Source organism: Girardinichthys multiradiatus, chromosome 15, assembly GCF_021462225.1.
Source record: "Girardinichthys multiradiatus isolate DD_20200921_A chromosome 15, DD_fGirMul_XY1, whole genome shotgun sequence".
NCBI lineage: Eukaryota > Metazoa > Chordata > Actinopteri > Cyprinodontiformes > Goodeidae > Girardinichthys > Girardinichthys multiradiatus.
This window is the reverse complement of record NC_061808.1, coordinates 34,980,626-35,000,345: the sequence shown is the minus strand read 5'-3', so window position 1 is coordinate 35,000,345 and position 19,720 is coordinate 34,980,626. Positions and strand designations below refer to the sequence as shown.

At 38.9% G+C, this 19,720-nt stretch overlaps 1 protein-coding gene across 1 annotated transcript in view; it reads right to left on the bottom strand.

The window, feature by feature from the left end:
- slc16a10 (solute carrier family 16 member 10) overlaps window positions 1–18,929 on the bottom strand; it is a 52,332-nt gene extending 33,403 nt beyond the window's left edge. Inside the window, exon 1 of the mRNA XM_047388225.1 lies at window positions 18,411–18,929. Coding sequence (XP_047244181.1) covers window positions 18,411–18,747 — 337 coding nt within the window. The 5' untranslated portion in view covers window positions 18,748–18,929. The remainder of the gene's footprint in view (window positions 1–18,410) is intronic.
- Between the last annotated feature and the right edge of the window lie 791 nt (window positions 18,930–19,720).

Genomic DNA, 19,720 nt, shown 5'->3' with positions numbered 1-19,720 from the left:
GAAATAATTGTTGAGAATTGCAGTGACTTTATTGGTAGTGATCATCCCCAAGTTTCCACAGTCTGCCATTTATCTTTTTTGTCATCACAATGTCCCTACCACTCTCCATGAACTTTAGCTTCTCTGCTAAAATCTACAGTGTCATGAAAGGAAAGTATGTTCAGATGATCAAACTAATTTTATAATCAGGCAAAGAAAAGCAGTTTTTAAATAATGATCTAATTTAATAAAGGGAAAGAAATTGTCCCAATGTGAAAAAGGCCTTGTTTGTCCTATTATTAACACATATTTCTTCGGTTCAGTTCAGCAGCCACACATGCCAGACCTGATTACTGTCAGAATTGTAGAAACAAGAAATCACTTAAACAGAACATGTCTGAACATGTCATGAAGTAGGCTATAAAATCTCATAAGAAACACATTATGACCTGATCACAAAATTCAAGAGCATAAGAACCAAAAGTCATTGTCAGTCTGGAAAAGGTTACAAAGCCATTTATGCCATTATGAAAAGAGGAGAAAACATGTAACAGTTGTGAACCTTCATGGCCTACCATATTAAATCAAAGAGTGCCTTGTTGACTATTCCAGGAAGTCACCCAGAATCCAGAACTACATCTACAGCACTGCAGGCCTCACTTGTCTCAGTTAAGGTCAGAGTTCATGATTTAGATGTAAGTAAGAGATTGGGCCAAGGTGGCATGCATGGGTGACTTCCAAGGCCAAAACCACTGCTGACAGAACGAAGGTTCATCTCACATTGGCCAGGAAAACATCTTAATAATCCTCAAAACTTTTGGTAAAGTATTCTGTGGCCTGAAGATTCAAAGGTGGCAGTTTTTACCATCATATCTTCTGAAAAACTAACACAGCATTTCAGAATACAATGAATGTTACCAACCAAATATTCCATTCAAGCAGTGCTGTGAAAATGCAATATTTCATAGTTTCTTTAAAAGTGCCTCTTTTTCTATTTCAGTTTTATTTAGTATCTTAGAGGGGACGTTTTTATATATAGGCAAATGATATATTTGTATCTATTTTTTGTCTGAATGTATTTTTTTTGTCATTGATAATGGGCCCAAACGTAGAAATTGATGGGAAAGATTTGATGTGAAGCTGTCTGTTCATGTTAAAAGTTGTAAAAATAAATAATGCAACATTTCACACATTGGCATGATGACAGTGACTAGAGACATTGTGCAGCATTAGCATTGACTCTCAGTATCTAACATTTTCTGATAGATCCAAACTTCCCAAGACTTTATCTGTAGACAACCTTCACCTCCACTCACGTGTAGTCTACCCTCGCCTGAGATCAAATGCTCAGTTAAATATTAATCTGTTTGCGTCAAACATGCTAAGCTCTGCTGGAGCTATGCATCCTGCTTATTTTGCTTTTAATTGTTCAATGGTACGTTGGAATGAAAATCAATAAACAAAACAACAGAAAGAGCATTGAACACTGAGCACCCTTCTTCTTTGAGTTGATCTAATAGATATTTCTATAAAGACACATTTAACTTGGCTTAACTGGTGCTTCTACATTAAGAAACAGTAAAAGAACTGGGACAGGAAAGCAGTGGCCCATCAGCACAAAGGGAAAGAAAGCCCATCCCCTCCTGTTTATGTGTACTGGGACACAATTAGGTTTCAGTATCTCAACAGCGTTCCCAGGCATTGATACTAAAACAATATTTTCTACCCAACTGTACAGTCACATCCTCAGCCAAAACATCAGCATCACATTTCTCACTTCCTTTTTTATGCTTTCATTGTGGCCTACTGAAAAGAATATTCAGCCAAGATATGGTGAGGTGACGCCTTGTTATTGAGATGACTATCTGTTAGCATCATTAAAACAGTGCAGCTGAGGTCTGTAAACTCTCTCAGGTAAGTTCAAAGGTCTTTGGCTTTGTGTGGCTTTTTATGGCACGAGGCCCATCAATAAACCCATGTGGTATTCCCACAGGGAGGGGCTTGGAACCAGTAACAGATGTTGAAGACCACTAAGGCTGACAATCTGAAGCCAATCTATGGACTGGATGTTCCTGCCCCTGCATCCCGCTTTGTGATTGGCTGAGCGTGAATTACTTTTTCCAGTCTGCGACAACATGAATTGTGCCAACAGAGGTGAACTGTCATGTGGGAGCAATAGCTCTTTATACACTATGTCCTATTGGGATAAAGTCATGCATGAACATGGCTTTAAGGAGGTACACCTTCTTTAAATTCTGAGCAGTTATGGATCAGAACACTAGATAGAATTGTTTGGTCCTTAGAAGGTCTCAGACATATGTAACAATAACTTCAGATGACAACAGCATGAAACATTATAAAATTTCTTTGTTTATGTAGCAAACACATACACCTCATTTCCCTCAGTTGCAAAAAAAGTGTCAATCTGGTGCAGTAAACCAAATCTGCTGAGTAACTGATTACCAGCAAATGTAAGCAGTTTTATTGGAGAAGAAAGATGGGTACTGTGCATTTTTTGTGGAGTATTTAGGTCTGTGTTCAGGCAAGGCAAAAGGAAAATGTTATTTACAAAAGGAAAACTTTCAGGGCAGCTGCCCGTCTTCCCAGGAGCAGGTTCAATGAAAGGTCAGACTGCAATGATAAGAGAGATTCCAAGAAAAATCCCAAGAGCTCCATCTCAGACTCTTCAGGCTTCAGTTCACTTGTTAAATGTTAAAGTTTGTGACAGGACAAAAAAAGAGTGAAAATATATTTTCTGTTTAAATGGCATAGGTTTGCAAAGTTGTGTCTGGACAAATCACAAGACCTGAAACAATGTCCTTCAGAGAGACAAGGCTAAAGTGAAGATTTTTAGTCATAATGTATAGCATCAACCAAACATGATTTCTGATTCCTGAATCATGTCAGACAAACTGTAAAGCACGGTGGTGGAGGATTAATGATATGGGCTTGTTCTGCATCCAAAGGACCCAGGCAGATTGAAGTCATTAAGCTGACAATGAACCCCTCTGTACACCAAACTATTCAAATGTAACCGCCATCTGACCATTAAACCAGAAGGCTGGCCTAAACGTGACTGAGCAACAGGACAATGATATGAACAAAAGCTGCAAACCTACAAAAGAATCTCTGAAAGACAAGAATCAGTGTTGCAATGACCCAGTTAAAGTTCAGCCTGTAACGTGGTGAAAATATTATTGTGGGACCTTATGAGAGGTGTGCAGAAATATATTTCTTAAAACCTCAAAGAAGTAAAGCAATGTTGTAGAGAAGAGTGAGCCATAATTCCTCCACAACAATGTTATAGACTGACAGAGGACAAATACATTGGGCTCCAGCTGATAAAACTGGTTATACAACCTACTTAATCGGTGGATGAACACCGATTTTGCATCAAATCTCTCACCTTGTTAAATAAATGACAACACAGCATGCTTCTATATGAACTTGAAGACTATGGGAGTTCGATGACCTTTGGACAGAAAAGACCAAAGAGGAACTCGCCTAAATAGCAATGCAATCTAAAATCAAACCAGAGGTAATATTTCTGAAAGCCAAAGCCAAAGATTAAACAATCTATAAGTAATGTGGCGTTGGCTTATGCCTGGTTACAAACATAACCATAACATGTACTATATGTCATGTGCTGTTATACATCTGGAGTTACATTACCTTTCCCTAAGCCAACGCTTTTCTTGGTTTCATATACCTAAAACTACAGAATTGCTACAGTAAATGTACCACCTAATTACTGCTTTGACTCTTGGAATCAAAGCAGGAGGTAGACATGAGGATTTCCCCTCTATCAAAGCCAGACGAACAAGCTGAAACAAGTCTTTCAGTTATGAACTGAACACCCGGCAACATTTAAGCATGTGCTGCTTTAAAAGCATGAGTGGTAGAATACATGAAAAAGAATCATGTTGCAACACATTCAATTCAATTCAGTTTTATTTATATAGCGCAAATTCACAACACACGTCGTCTCAAGGCTCTGCACAAAGGGTTTGGAATGGTGCGGGGTTGTTGTGGAGGTTTGATTAAACTACTGAGTGTTAGAGTTTGGCCATTATTTGGCCTGCTCGGGTGGATTTCAATGTGTAACTACCTACATTAAGGTGCCTCAGGCAGCCAACAAGCCTGGGAATTATGCAGGTTCTGTTTGCAAACACTCTAGAAAGATAGAAAGACAATAAAAATACCTACAGCTACTGGCGTCAAACAGTAAGGAACATTAGGAAATCTTACTATTTATTGTGATAACTTAATCTGGGTTGTTGAGATTGGACCTTTTGATGACATCCTTTCTATCTGTACACAGGGCAGGTGGGATAAACGTTGTCTCAACTGACCCATAATAAGAAGATATGATGAGGCCGGTTTATCTTGCAGCTTATTGATGAATGATGCATTTAGATATTAGGTAGGACCTTACCCCAAAGGTAGGTAAAATTACCTTAGAGAAATACAACAACACTGGTAAAGATACAGATACTAACTGAAACACAGAGAAGTCATTTTTCACTGATGCATCATTGTTCCCTGTATTAGGAATTATACTGATCAATGGATAAGTTAAAAGACCAGTGCTGCTCGTCGCAATTGGTCTGAGTTTCAGATAAAGGTGTCTTGATAAGGCTCAAGGGTGGTGTAGTAAGGACTGTCTTCTTTGGACTTAGACTACAACCTACACGAAGGTCCATTCAAAATGTCCTCATAGAACAAAAGGTTTAGAAGCAACTTCTTATTCCTGAAGGTATTCCCAAAGTCCTCCTTGTTTGTCTAATTTAGAATCTCAAACATCTTGAAAATAATTCTGAATGCATTGAAACTTACTGATTAATAATGATTGTTGTTGATGTGGAGGCTTGAATGTGAACCAATCTTTTGTTCAGTGCAATGATGGCATGTTTAAATAGTTGAATGAGAAAACAACTTCAGTAATGACACAGTTATTTTAGCTTCATTGACAGATATTTGACATTTCAGGGACTAGTCTAAAGAAGAAAAATGGCAGAACCCATTTTTCTATGGATGTCTAATGTGAGGTATCTCTCCCATTACCTCCAGTCTGTTGTGGGCTGGTTGATCAGTCCCATGTGGCCTCTCCTCTCCTGAAAGCACATACTCCTAGAGAGCTAAGTTAGAAGGGCTGCCCAACTGAGTCAGAGAGGCCGCTGATGAGCCTTTCCACGCTGGGATAAACGTGTTTTCTCTTTGCATTATAAGCTACATTCCATTTGTCTATTTTTGGTGTAAGGTTTCGGCATGATTTTATCTCCTCTATGCACATTAGAGTATTTAGAGAGACTAATAAACTATTAATAAATGTCTTTTCTTTAAACTTGACAGAACCTCATAAGGTTCTGGTAGTTCTTACAAGTTTTTTTCAGTTTAAATGGTTGGCATCTTAAATGTTTATTCCCTAATTCCTAATCCCTAATCCTAAGAAATATACACAAATCTCCTGATTTTTCTTTGAATGTTTAATTGAGATCAGTTTTCAACAATTCATCTTTCAGATGGATTTATGATAAATTCTGATCATTGATTTATGATCAATAAAGTTATTTTTGGTAGATTAATATCACTACAGTGGCATTCACATATATTTTACATTTTAAAGCCAACTGCTTGCAAATTCAGCCTCATGTACCAAAAGACCACCCTAAAGGGGAAGTGGTGGATTAGTGAGCAGGGTATTTGCATCCTGGAGAGTCCACAAGTACCCTGGTTTGAATCCCACAGCCTTCCACTCTGGGTCCCTGAGCAAGACCCTTAGCCCCGACCCTTAGCCCCTGAATGCCCCCCGCCGCCGTACAATGGCAGCCCACTGCTCCTTAAGGGATGGATTAAATGCAGAGGACAATTTCTCTATTGTTAGATCAATACAGTTTAAATTTTTAGTAATTATTATTATTAAATATTTTACAGATTTCAGGCTAAAGAATGAGGGAAAAGGATAACTTTACATTTACATGTTACCAAAATGGAAGCAGAAAAACAGCTAGTAATAAATGGAAAAAAATAGCAGAAGGCAGTGTTGCTGCTGCGCATGGAAGGAAAAGTGCTGTCTTAAAGACAAACAGGGTGAGGTTTAACTTGTGTCATGGAAAGATGTTCCTCTTTCCAATCCACACATGAGATGTGTCAGCATGTAGGAAAAGGCTGAACAGTTTGAAGGACCGACTGCCTTGAAAAGTCAAAGTGCTCTAGGAAGATGGAGGTAAAAAATAAGGAAGATAGCTCAGGATAACCTAAGCCAGTCTAACTATGAGCTTTATCAAAAAGGAAAGTTTTAAGCCTAGCCTTAAAATTAGACAGGCTGTCTGTCTCACGGAGTCTGTCTCACATGGACTGGTTTTCCAGCCTCACTCCTGGACAGGATATTTCTAATTTTAGCAATGTTCCGGAGGTGAAAGAAGGAAATCCTAGAAACCTGTTTAATATGGGATTTAAATGACATGTCCTGGTCAAAAGTAACACCAAGGTTTTTTACTTTATTACCGGAGGTCAATTGAATGCCATCCAGGTTAAGTGATTGACTAAGCAGTTTCTTTTTTAAAGATTCCGGTCCAAAGACGACAACTTCTGTCTTGTCTGAATTTAGAAGCAGAAACTTTTAAGTCATCCAAGTTTTTATGTCTTCAAGACATGCTTGTAGTCTATCTAACTGGTTGGGCTCATCAGGATTCATGGATAAGTAAAGCTGAGTATCATCAGCGAAACAGTGAAAATTTAGTCTATGCTGCCTGATAATATGACTTATTGGAAGCATATATATAGTAAAGAGAATTGGCCCAAGTACTGAACCCTGTGGTGCTCCACAATTAACCCTGGAGTTTAAAGATGATTTATCATTTACATGAACAAACTGGAATCTGTCAGACAGATAAGATTTAAACCAGCCTAGCGCTGTTCCCCTGATCCCTACAGCATAGTCCAGCCTTTCTAAGAGAATAGTGTGATCGACTGTATCAAATGCAGCACTGAGATCTAAGAGGACAAGTACAGACACAAGTCCATTATCTGAGGCCATAAGAATATCATTAGTGACTTTCAGCAGAGCTGTTTCAGTGCTATGATGAGCTCTGAAACCTGACTGAAACTCTTCAAACAGATCATTGCTGTGTAAATGCTCACACACTTGATTTGCAATTATTTTCTCAAGAATTTTAGATAAGAATGGAAGATTGGATACAGGTCTGTAATTTTTCAAGTCATCTCGATCAAGCGAATGTTTCTTAAGTAAAGGTTTAATTACAGCTACCTTAAAAGCTTGTGGTACATATCCATTTACTAAAGATAGATTAATCATATCTAAAATGGGACTGGTAATCAGAGGGAACACTTCCTTAAATAATTTGGTTGGGATTGGGTCTAACATACAAGTTGAAGGTTTAGATGAAGCTAATATTTCTGATAACTCAGAAAGCTCCACAGGATCAAAGCAGTCCAAACACAGATCAGGTTCTACAGTTACTTCCAATGTTGTCTCACTTGCTGAGGATGAAGTAATAGTTTGTTTGCAACAAACTATTTGTTATTCCAGGAGAAAAAAAACAACAGAAATTAGGAAAAAGTGTTGTTGGGTATTTCTGTCAGAAATATCATTTCAGTAAAGTTGAGGTATAAACTTTGACTGGGCCAATCTGTTTTTTTCAGTCATTCTGCTGTAGATCTGCTGCTGCGTTTGGATTCATTGTCCTATTGCAAAACAGAGTTTGGACCAAATTTCAGCTGTCAGATAAATACCCTCACATTTGGCTCTAAAATACTTTGGTATACACAGGATTCCATGGTTGACTAAATTACTTTAAGTGGCCCAGATCTTGTGGCTTCAAAACAAGTAATGACACCTCCACCACCATGCTTGATAGTAAGTATGATGCATTTGTGCTGATATTCTGTTGTTAAAGTTTAGCAGAACATGCGGTTAGTGTAGATCCAACATTGTAAATCTAAGCCAAGCTGCCATCATTTTTCTACAGAGAAAAGGCTGTCTCATGGCAACCGTCCAAACAAGTCTGACTAATTGTTCCAGCCAGCAACAATTGCTGCTTTATGGTCATTGTTGATGTTTTTTCTCCTTGGCAATGTTAGCATACAACGGTCCCTTACAATTGTTTTGATTAACAACCATTGCCTTCTACCAATTTTAAAAGGGTGTACTTACTTTTCCATAAAATGCTTTTTATTTTGGCTTTTTTTTTAAATATGGTATTTTAGAGAGCGTTAAAAAATACTTGACTTTAGAATTAAAACATTTTATAATCCACTAAGACCAGACTATTGTTTTTATGTCCTGATACATGAAACCTGAAAAATGAAAGAGGATGTACTTTCTTTTTTACCATGATTCAACAGCCATATTTTTCCTACTCAAAGACTCAACCTTTCGTGGATATTTCAAAATTTAAGTAATATAAATGACCTATAAAAAACTAATGAAAATATATTGTATTTCCTGTAAAACGTGCAGTTGTTAGCATTTTGAAGGAGGTTTGGCCTTTTTAAATCTGAGATATTTAGTTTGGTGATGTCCTGATTGCCTGAGGCCTTCATTAAGAAGTATGAGTTTGGTAAGGGATTTAAAAAGGTCTTAAAAGAATTGGAAATCAGTCATTCCACTGTATGGAAAATAGTCTACAAGTGGAGAACATTGAAAACATCTGCTAACATGGTTTCCTAAGTAAGTTGACCACAAGAGAAGATCACAAGATGTTAAAAGAAATCTCAAAAAGCCCTAAAAGTCATTACTGCAGACTGTTGCTACTGCTGATATAAAAGTGCATGCCTGTACAATCAGGGAGTGCTGCAAGACCGACTTCCATAGGGGGTGTGCAAGAAGGAAACCTAGCTCTGTAAGAAACGTTCCAGAGAGAATGAAAACCAAACCTTGCTCATCTGGAATATTGTTCTTTTGACAGACAAGTCTAAAAAGTAACAATGTGGACACTAGAACAGAGGGCATCTTTGACAAAACCTAAATACAGCCTTGCAGAAAAATAGCCTCATAACAGCTGTAAAGAATGGAAGTGGAAGTGTCATGGGTTGGGGATGCTTTGCTGCAGAAGGACCATGATCTCTATCAGGGGGGCACTTCAGGAAAAAGTGAGGACCCTCTGTAAAATGAAATAAGCTCAAGCAGAACTGGACCCTGGAACATGCACACTGGATCAAAAACATACCAGCAAATCCACCAGGGACTGGTTGAGATCATGCAAGAAGCCCCAGAAACATCTCAGAGCTAAAAGACGAGTGGGTCAAACTTTCCTGAGAGCAATCTCAGAGATGGTAGATGGTTGCAAGAAGCCTCTCACTGGGGTTTTTTCATCTAAAGAGGATAGCACTAGCTATCAGAGGGTAGGGTCACATGACTTTTCCTCGGATGGAAAACACATTTTAATTAACATTTTTCATTGAATCCGTAAAAACAAGGTCCATATCACTTTTTTCCACAGAGATAGAAAAAAAAAATCAGTTGACATCGGGATGTGAAAATCTTTTCATAAACAACTATATATTTAATGGGGCGTCCTAATTTTTATCTAAAAAAGTTTATCTCTTTTGCTTTTGTTGGTACAAATGTTTTTATTCATCACTAAGACATACATACCCCAGTTCCATTACATTGATTCACTATGTTTATTATATCATGCCTCTTGGCATTCACTGCACTTCCTTTACTCCGGTGTTCCAACTTTAGTCCAGTTAAGTGACCTGTGATTTCCTTTTGACTTTCTATTTTCATGACAGGAAGGCGACCTGTTGACTGTGAACGTTCAAGTAGTACTTCACGCAGGAAAGGGCATTTAGAAACAACGCACCAAGTAAATGTGTGCTTACGTCAGTGAGCAAGCCAGAGCAGGATAACTACATGTAACCGGAAATGCACGGTTATCTTTTCACTTAACACTTACTTATAAATCAAGACTTCCCACTCTGAGTGTCAGTCATGCTGTTACATAACTGCTGCTGCATTTCTGTTGGACATCACTCACACCAGTGATCGCTCTCGAACTCTGCAGATTCATACCAAGGTGTTAATATTTTACTACAGTACATCTTGTATCTGCTTCTGGTGTTTCAAAGCTAAACAAAGCTTGAATCACCTTATGAAAAAGGTGTGTGAAATAGAAAAAAATTAACCATAGAAACAGAAGAAAATGTAGCAGCCTTGGAATTCTGGGTTGGTGATTTCTGCATAAGGAAAGTTCTGAAAGTAGGACCGGGAAGATGAAAGTGAACAACTGCAGAGCAGTTGGAAATAAGAGTGTTCTCACACAGATGTTAAAAGAAAAAAGAAAAACACTGATCAGATAATGTGCAATCTCCTTTTGAAACTGTAGATGTACATCCTGTGCATCAGGTGATAAATAAAGTGATTGTCCTAAAGAGATTTTACATATCTCTTTAGGACAACAGAATAAAGGCAAAATTAATTTTAAACGTGTCAGTGGGCCACTGTGAACAGCAACATGTAATGTAATAACACATAAAATATAATGATTATGTAGAACCCTGCAAAAATATCAATAACAATGCCTGCCCAAAGCTCATCTTTCCTGTTCAATGTCACAGCAACCGAAAAATAAATGTTACTCAAAATAATACACGCTAAATAACGCACATGGAGTTCCGCCAAAGTGCCGAACAGTTACAAACTATTTCAAATGTTACTATGGAAGTCCCCAAGTGCTTGAACCTCTGCAGCTCACATTTCCAAGACTGATCTACACTGTCCACAACAAGCAAAGTGCATGAATTTTCCCTTCAACCATCAGCACTCAACAAAAACTACAAATTCTGAAGCTCACAGCTTTAACTGCCAGCTTTACATCTGGCTCAAATTTCACTGAATGTAACATTACAGCATATTTTTATAGTTCAGAGAAAAACTAATCCTCTGAGACATTAAAGCATAGAAGCCTGAAATTTAACAAGAGCGCCTTGTACTTGGTATTATTTGGAAGACCTGGACTACTTTGTGTCATTTCGCAATTATAAATCGGAGCAAACAAATATATGGTGTGGGGTTCCTCAGGACTTTATTCTCAAGCCACTTTTATTTATTATTTAATACCTACATAATCTAATTACAGAACATTTCATTTTTCATCATGTGCTGCAACACTACATGCACTGAGTGAAAGTGTATCCATAACATCATTCAGTGGATGTGTTAGCTAAAAATGGCAGTGCATGTCATAAGCCTAGGTGTAGTTACGGCCTCAGAACTACATTGTACCTACAGCCAGGGGTGACAGTGAGTCAGTACGGTCCGGTACTGCATATCACTAAAAGATTCTGTGCCGGTACACAGTACCGGGAAGAGGGAAGAACGGCTGTCTGCTATGAAGCCGTCATCCAGAACCAGTTACAGCTGCAAAAACTCACGAGCACACAAAGAAGATCAGATCCGCTACCAATAGTCAGTCTAAAACACCACTGAATCTGTTTATAAATATAGCTTTTTTCCCCTCATTCCAAATAGTTTCTGAACTGTTCTGCTATGCTGGAGCCTCAATGCTCTTGCTTTGCTTCTCTCCCCTCAGAACTCGAGGCTTTTGTGAACGGCCAGCCTTTAAAACGAGCACCGCTACGTTTCATTTCTGTCTGCTCGCTGCTAAATACCCCAGTTAAAAACAAACGGTGAGAAACTAGTTGTGTTTCATGTTATTTTGTTGAATTACAACAACACAGTACAGCTTGAAAACACCGCTTATGACCAGAGATTTCACATATGCTACACGAGCGCGCATGCGCGCTTACCTCCAACACAGAGCGGTTGCCAAGGAGATTGATGCATTCGATTTAATGGACTTGGAGATTTTACACAGGTGGTGCACAGACAGAAAAAAACGCTGCTTGCATTTGGACAGGACGAACAAGAAATCCCTTACCATCTACAGACTTTTAAATAAAAACTGCAAAAAACAACCGTTGTTTTTTTATTTAAATGAAATCAAAACTTGACCACAATGCAGAGAACAATAACTTCTTTGTTCAAAAGAAAAGACAGAAACTGAAGATGAAAAGTTATGCATCAGAAAGTAACCCCTGCCTACAGTCTATTATAGACTCAGTGTAATACAATCTTAAAAACATCCAAAATAAAGATATTCCTGTCAAAACAAGACACAAAACTTGTCCCAATTTTTAAAATTACTGCACTGGTTTCCTGTCTGCAAAATTATTTTTATTCTTATTGGTCTATCAGACTCAGGTGTATAAATCTTACTTGCCAGGTATGAACCCTCGAGGTCCCCCAGGTCACTCTTAACTGTTACATAAGATCCTGAAATTGGACCAACTCTGAAGGCACAACATGTTCTAGTTCTTTGTAAAGGTACTCTGAATAAAATAAAAACAGAGCCTTGCTTATTCTGTTGCATTTTAAACCTTTACTGTTTTTTTACCCTTTTCTGGTGCTTTTACACATAATAATGAATTAAAATACTATAACCAGGATTATAAACAGGACTGTCCTTTTAAAAAATATAAAAATAACAGTCCTGTTCTCATGTTCAATTCTATATTACATCTCCCAGAATGGTTCTGGGTTTGAAAAGATAACAGAAAACAGAACCTTGATCCCTGGTGTCATTGGCCTCTCCACACATGACCATGCGTCGAGTCATCATATGAGATACTGCACATTTTAACAGTCGTATAAAGGGCTTTCAGCCGGAGCTGGGGATTCCAGGATTCTTTTGTCTTATTGAAAGCAACATTATATTGTTGACATTATCCAGGAAATCATGAGGCAATTTGCAACATCCCAACATTTTACTGAAAAGATCATCTTGAATTTCACATTTCTGTTGCAGTGTAACTTAATTTCTAATAGAAGTAAGGATACGTTCAACATTTCAAAGACAGTGGTATAGCCAGACTAATCCAAATGTAACAAGACGCAGCACGCCAATGCATCTCTAAAATGTTCAGGAAACAGACACCCAGAGGCTTTCCCATGATGTTTTATTCTTACATGCTCATCAGTGACATCAATAACAGGTGGCTATGATCACAGTGGAACTCTACAGGGTCATAATTACATTATTCATGGATAAATCCATCATCTCTCACTTGCACACACACACAGAGATGGAGATACAGAAATTCCCCTGAGTGACCTTTTCTTGTCTCTAACTCCCATCAGTCTTATACTGTCTATGCCTTCATACTGAAGAGATGTGCAGAAAAAGATTTTGGTAAGGCCATTCCAGAAATTTTATGTTAAACAAATTTTGACATGTGTTTGGGATCATTGTCCAGTTAGACCTGTAAAAAAAGTGTTATTTTTGACCAGGACATGTCATTTAAATCCTATATTAAACAGGTTTCTAGGATTTCCTTCTTTTCACCTCCGGAACATTGCCATAATTAGAAATATTCATTCAAAATGCTGCAGCAAGAGTTCTGATGAAAATTAAAAAGAGAGATCATATTTCTCCTATTTTAGCTTCCCTTCATTGGCTCCCTGTTAAATCCAGAATAGAATTTAAAATTCTCCTCCTCACATATAAAGCCCTTAATGATCTAGCTCCATCATACATCAGAGATCTGATTGTTCCATATGTTCCTAACAGAGCACTTTGTTCTCAGACTGCAGGTTTACTGGTGGTTCCTAGAGTCTGTAGAAGTAGAATGGGAGGCAGATCCTTTAGTTATCAGGCTCCTCTCCTGTGGAACCAGCTCCCAGTTTTAGTCCGTGAGGCAGACACCCTGTCTACTTTTAAGGCTAGGCTTAAAAATTTCCTTTTTGAAAATGCTTAGTTAGAGTGCCTTAGGTTATCCTGAGATATCTTCCTTATTTTTTACCTCCGTCTTCTTCCCTCCCTGTTGGATGGAGTCAGGTTTAGCCTAAACTGGCTCAGTTATGGTTGAGGTGCAAACACACTCCATTTCTGCTACCTGTATGACCCCTCTCTTTTCCAATAGTCATAATTAGTCTGACAGAGAGAGGTATCCCAGTCGTTGTGGTTTTTAGTATAACAATGGCCATCAGTGGGCTCTAGATGGACAAACTGTCTACTTTTAAGGCTAGGCTTAAAACTTTCCTTTTTGATAAAGCTTATAGTTAGAGTGGCTTAAGTTATCCTGAGCTATCTCTGTAGTTATGCTGCTATAGGCTTAGGCAGCTGGAGGATATAATGACCACTTTCACCCTCTTCGCAACATTCTCACACTACTCTCTAATTCTGCATTATTTGCTGTTATTTCAGTTTTTAACTTTGTTCTCTCTCTTTTCTCTTCCCAGAAGCTACACCTGGCCTGACTCTGTGTCTACCTGTGACACCTTTCTGGAGAGGGGCATCGTCCAAGCTTCTGCTGCCAACAACTTAATGCTCACCCTCTACCGATGATTCACTTCGCCCTGTCTTTCAGTGTTTAACCCTTTCTCTCTCCTAGACATGGTGATTGACTGAGCTTTTACTTTAACTAATTATATGTGCTCTCTTTCAGACTAACCTTGAAAACTGGCTCTGAGTTTATCTGAAAGTACTCCTGGATCAGTGCTTCTTTGTTCTTTGTGTGTCTCTGCTCTGTTCTCTCAAACCCCCAGTCGGTCGTGGCAGATGGCCGCTCACACTGAGCCTGGTTCTGCTGGAGGTTTCTTACTGTTAAAAGGGAGTTTTTCCTCTCCACTGTCACTACATGCATGCTCAGTATGAGGGATTGCTGCAAAGTCAACCCCAGTGACTGTCCACTGTCTCTACATGCTCATCCAGGAGGAGGGAATGCTACAAATCTCTGACTGGATCTGCTGGGTTTCCTTAGATAGAAAAACTTTTTATCCAATTTGAATAAATAACTAACTCTGACTGCACTGTTCAATGGTTAGGAGTAATTGGAATGTATGTACCTGACTTTTGTGAAGTGCCTTGAGACAACATGTGTTGGGAATTGGCGCTATATAAATAAAACTGAATTGAAATTGTAATTAAATTTGTCCTAGCTTTTATTCATTCAATCGCTGATTTGAAGTGATTTTTTTTTTTTCATTATTCCTTCCACTTTCTATAATGTAATAGTCTAGCAAATTCAAAGCATGATATGACCACCACCGTGTTTGACAATTGATGGTATTTTTAGGTTTAAAAGCCTCCCCTTCAATCTTTCAAAACTTTTATAATTGTGGGTAAAACGTTTTATCTTTCTCTTATCTGTACAAAAACATTTCTCCAGGATACATTAGGTTCGCCTTGCAAATAAAAAGAAACACAACTCCAGCTTCATTCCTTGGCCTTGACAAGTTACAAAAATGGTAGAATCTAATGCACCATTTTCTAAAATATTTAGGGGAACGTATTTGAGCCTGTGGGGATTGGAGAAAATACAGAAAAATATATTAATTCCAGCCTTAAATAAGAATGTTTAAAAAAATAATTAAAAGTAATTTACTTCTAAAGTGTGGATGTAAAACTGGGATTAAAACCTTATTTGGGAAACCAGCACTACTTTGTTTATTATAAATCTAAGTCAATAAAGATCACGTGGGATTCCTCAAGGTTGTATTCTTGGCCCACTTTAAAGAAAGTTATAACACCTTTTACGATATGCTGATGACATGGAACTCTTATATTTCTGCATCACCGCACCATTACATTTACTAAATCTGTGTATAATGTCAATGTGTAAATGGGTCAGAAAAATGAATATTAACAACAACATAAAATCTGTTACTAAATCAGCTTATTACTGTACAGGTCCTTCTCAAAATATTAGCATGTTGTGATAAAGTTTATTAATTTCCATAATGTCATGATGAAAATTTAACATTCATATATTTTAGATTCATTGCACACTAACTGAAATATTTCAGGTCTTTTATTGTCTTAATACGGATGATTTTGGCATACAGGTCATGAAAACCCAAAATTCCTATCTCACAAAATTAGCATATTTTATCCGACCAATAAAAGAAAAGTGTTTTTAATACAAAAAACGTCAACCTTCAAATAATCATGTACAGTTATGCACTCAATACTTGGTCGGGAATCCTTTTGCAGAAATGACTGCTTCAATGCGGCGTGGCATGGAGGCAATCAGCCTGTGGCACTGCTGAGGTTTTATGGAGGCCCAGGATGCTTCGATAGCGGCCTTTAGCTCATCCAGAGTGTTGGGTCTTGAGTCTCTCAACGTTCTCTTCACAATATCCCACAGATTCTCTATGGGGTTCAGGTCAGGAGAGTTGGCAGGCCAATTGAGCACAGTGATACCATGGTCAGTAAACCATTTACCAGTGGTTTTGGCACTGTGAGCAGGTGCCAGGTCGTGCTGAAAAATGAAATCTTCATCTCCATAAAGCTTTTCAGCAGATGGAAGCATGAAGTGCTCCAAAATCTCCTGATGGCTAGCTGCATTGACCCTGCCCTTGATAAAACACAGTGGACCAACACCAGCAGCTGACACGGCACCCCAGACCATCACTGACTGTGGGTACTTGACACTGGACTTGTGGCATTTTGGCATTTCCTTCTCCGCAGTCTTCCTCCAGACTCTGGCACCTTGATTTCCGAATGACATGCAGAATTTGCTTTCATCCGAAAAAAGTACTTTGGACCACTGAGCAACAGTCCAGTGCTGCTTCTCTGTAGCCCAGGTCAGGCGCTTCTGCCGCTGTTTCTGGTTCAAAAGTGGCTTGACCTGGGAAATGCGGCACCTGTAGCCCATTTCCTGCACACGCCTGTGCACGGTGGCTCTGGATGTTTCTACTCCAGACTCAGTCCACTGCTTCCGCAGGTCCCCCAAGGTCTGGAATCGGCCCTTCTCCACAATCTTCCTCAGGGTCCGGTCACCTCTTCTCGTTGTGCAGCGTTTTCTGACACACTTTTTCCTTCCCACAGACTTCCCACTGAGGTGCCTTGATACAGCACTCTGGGAACAGCCTATTCGTTCAGAAATGTCTTTCTGTGTCTTACCCTCTTGCTTGAGGGTGTCAATAGTGGCCTTCTGGACAGCAGTCAGGTCGGCAGTCTTACCCATGATTGGGGTTTTGAGTGATGAACCAGGCTGGGAGTTTTAAAGGCCTCAGGAATCTTTTGCAGGTGTTTAGAGTTAACTCGTTGATTCAGATGATTAGGTTCATAGCTCGTTTAGAGACCCTTTTAATTTTGTGAGATAGGAATTTTGGGTTTTCATGAGCTGTATGCCAAAATCATCCGTATTAAGACAATAAAAGACCTGAAATATTTCAGTTAGTGTGCAATGAATCTACAATATATGAATGTTAAATTTTCATCATGACATTATGGAAAATAATGAACTTTATCACAATATGCTAATATTTTGAGAAGGACCTGTAAATCTTAGAAACAAGAACACACAGGATAGAAAAAACACTCCATGCTTTTAGTTTCAGTAGGTTTGGTTATTGTAATGGTGTCTTTACTGGTTTCTTTAATAAATAAATATAATCAGGCTGATGCAACTCACCCAAAAGCCCTGACTAGGACCGGGACAATTTATCTTATCCCACCAGACCTTAAGTCATTGCAGTAGCCACTGTTTGTAAAACATAAAGTTTAGGATGTTATTGACGGTCTGTTAAACAATTTTTGTTTTTATCATGCTTGTCGGATATCAAGACCCATTAGACCATCAGAGACCTGTTCACTCTGTGTTCCCAGGACCCAAAACTAAACAAGCAGATGCATATATATATATAATTTCAATGCTCCTCGGCTCTGGAACCAAGTCCCTGAAACCTGAGATGTGCAGAAAATATGACGGAATGCTGCAGCTTTTCCATGACGGTCAAACATTACTTTATGAGTAGAATTTATCATATCTGAGCAATTTATCTGTTTTAAATGTGCAATTAACGTTTCTTTTAATGTGATACTTAACTTTTTGTTATTCTTTCATGGTATTTTTGGTGATTACTTTTGTTTTCTGTAAAACACTTTGAATTACCATTTTCGTGTATAGATGCTGCGGCAATAATGACGTACAACTGCAGCTCCCATTAAAGAGCTGTTAAAACACCGGTGTAATGAAAAGAAATAGTAAAAGCTTAAAATAAATATTTGAGAATGTCTAACTTTATGAAGCTGAAATGCACAGTGTGGTTTCAGAAGTTTTTCCCCTCATGTCCACAGTTCATGTAGTCATATTACCTTTTACCACTGTTCTATTTGACTTGTGGTGTTTCTCTTCTCTCAACAGGAAACGACATACTTTTTTTTGCTAGCTGTGATTAGCCCACTTACAGTAAGTACATTAATGACGAAGTGCGTGAAATTTGCCATAAAGATCAGCAGCTGGAGAACGAAGGACAGAGTGAGTGCTTTTGTTGACGCTGTTGCTATAAAGGTTGCTGGTTCAACTACGTCCCGTGTCTCCCTGAGCAGGACGGTCTCCACGTTCACTTGAGTCACCTCTCGGAGAACTCCAGAAAGCTGACAGTAAGCTGTACTCACAGGTTCTGAAGCGCAGGTCCGGGTCGTCCTCCGAGCCGAACTCTTTCAACAGGGAGACGAAAAGTAAGCCGAAGGAGTTCTGGATCCCGAACACCGAGCCGTTGCACCACATGGATGCCAGCATGACCACCCACCCCCAGCCGCCCTCGGGGTGGATGAACTCGACCTCCTCCGCCGCAGGAGGTGAGGTTTTCTCCAAGAAGTCCACTTTGTACTCCCCGTTCTCCTGCTTCTCCTCCTCCGCTTTATTCTCCTCCACTGGGACCTGCTCTGAGGGCATGTCTCCGGCTGGGGTTTCTCTGTTGTCACCCTCTGTCATGTTGTTCTCATCTGTCATTGTTTCTCTTAAGATGGACCAGTTCAGAGAAGGAAAAAGTTGGAGGAGTTTCTGACAGGGTTCAGAGAGATGAAGCTGAAGCTGTATGAAAAGTGACTTGTTCAGAGTTAGGGCGAAGCTGCGTTCATCGAGATCAGGCTGTGGTTTCTACAGCCCTATCAGAGAGGGTAATAACTGCCAAAAACCTGTTGTTGCAGTATTATAAATAGACAGCGCTGAGGGGCGGGGCTCCGGGGCATCCTGCAGCTCATTGGACTCAAAGAGCCACGCATTGCATCAGAAAAGTACCGAACACTAGCACCCTGCAGAATCAAAGTGTTCTTCCTTCTACTACAGTTCGTTTACCGATCAAAAATTTTTATGTGTCCATCTACTATAAATAGAAAAACTGCCAAGCCTGCAAAAGATCACATATGTCAAAAGGAAATGCAGTGAGCAGACACTTAATGCAAAAGTAAGAACAAGGTAGTTCAGTTCAGTTTATAGCGCCAATTCCCAGCATATCAAACCGGATTGTTACTTTCTGTCCAGTTCATTCTATTTACAGCTCAGTCCAGTACAGTCATATTCACATTCATGCAATAAAATATGCTCCTTTATTAATTTTAGTGGCTTGAAATGTAGAAATATGTTATGACAAGAATATATACAGTACTGTACAAACGTTTTAGGTATGAAAAAATGCTGTAAACCCAGAAAGCTTTCAGAAATATATATTTTTATCAATTTACAAAATGCTAAGTGAGCAAAGCCAAACATACAGCCAAAGTCATTAAGAACTATCTTTAGCATAAAAACGAACAAGACTTACTGGAAGTGACGGTATGGTCCCACAGAGCCCTGATCTCAACATCATGGAGTGTGTCTGGGATTACATGATGGATGTGAGAAAGTCTACATTCACAGAAGATCTGTGGTTAGTTCTCCAAGATGTTTGGAACAACCTACCAGCCGAGTTCCTTCAAAAACTGTG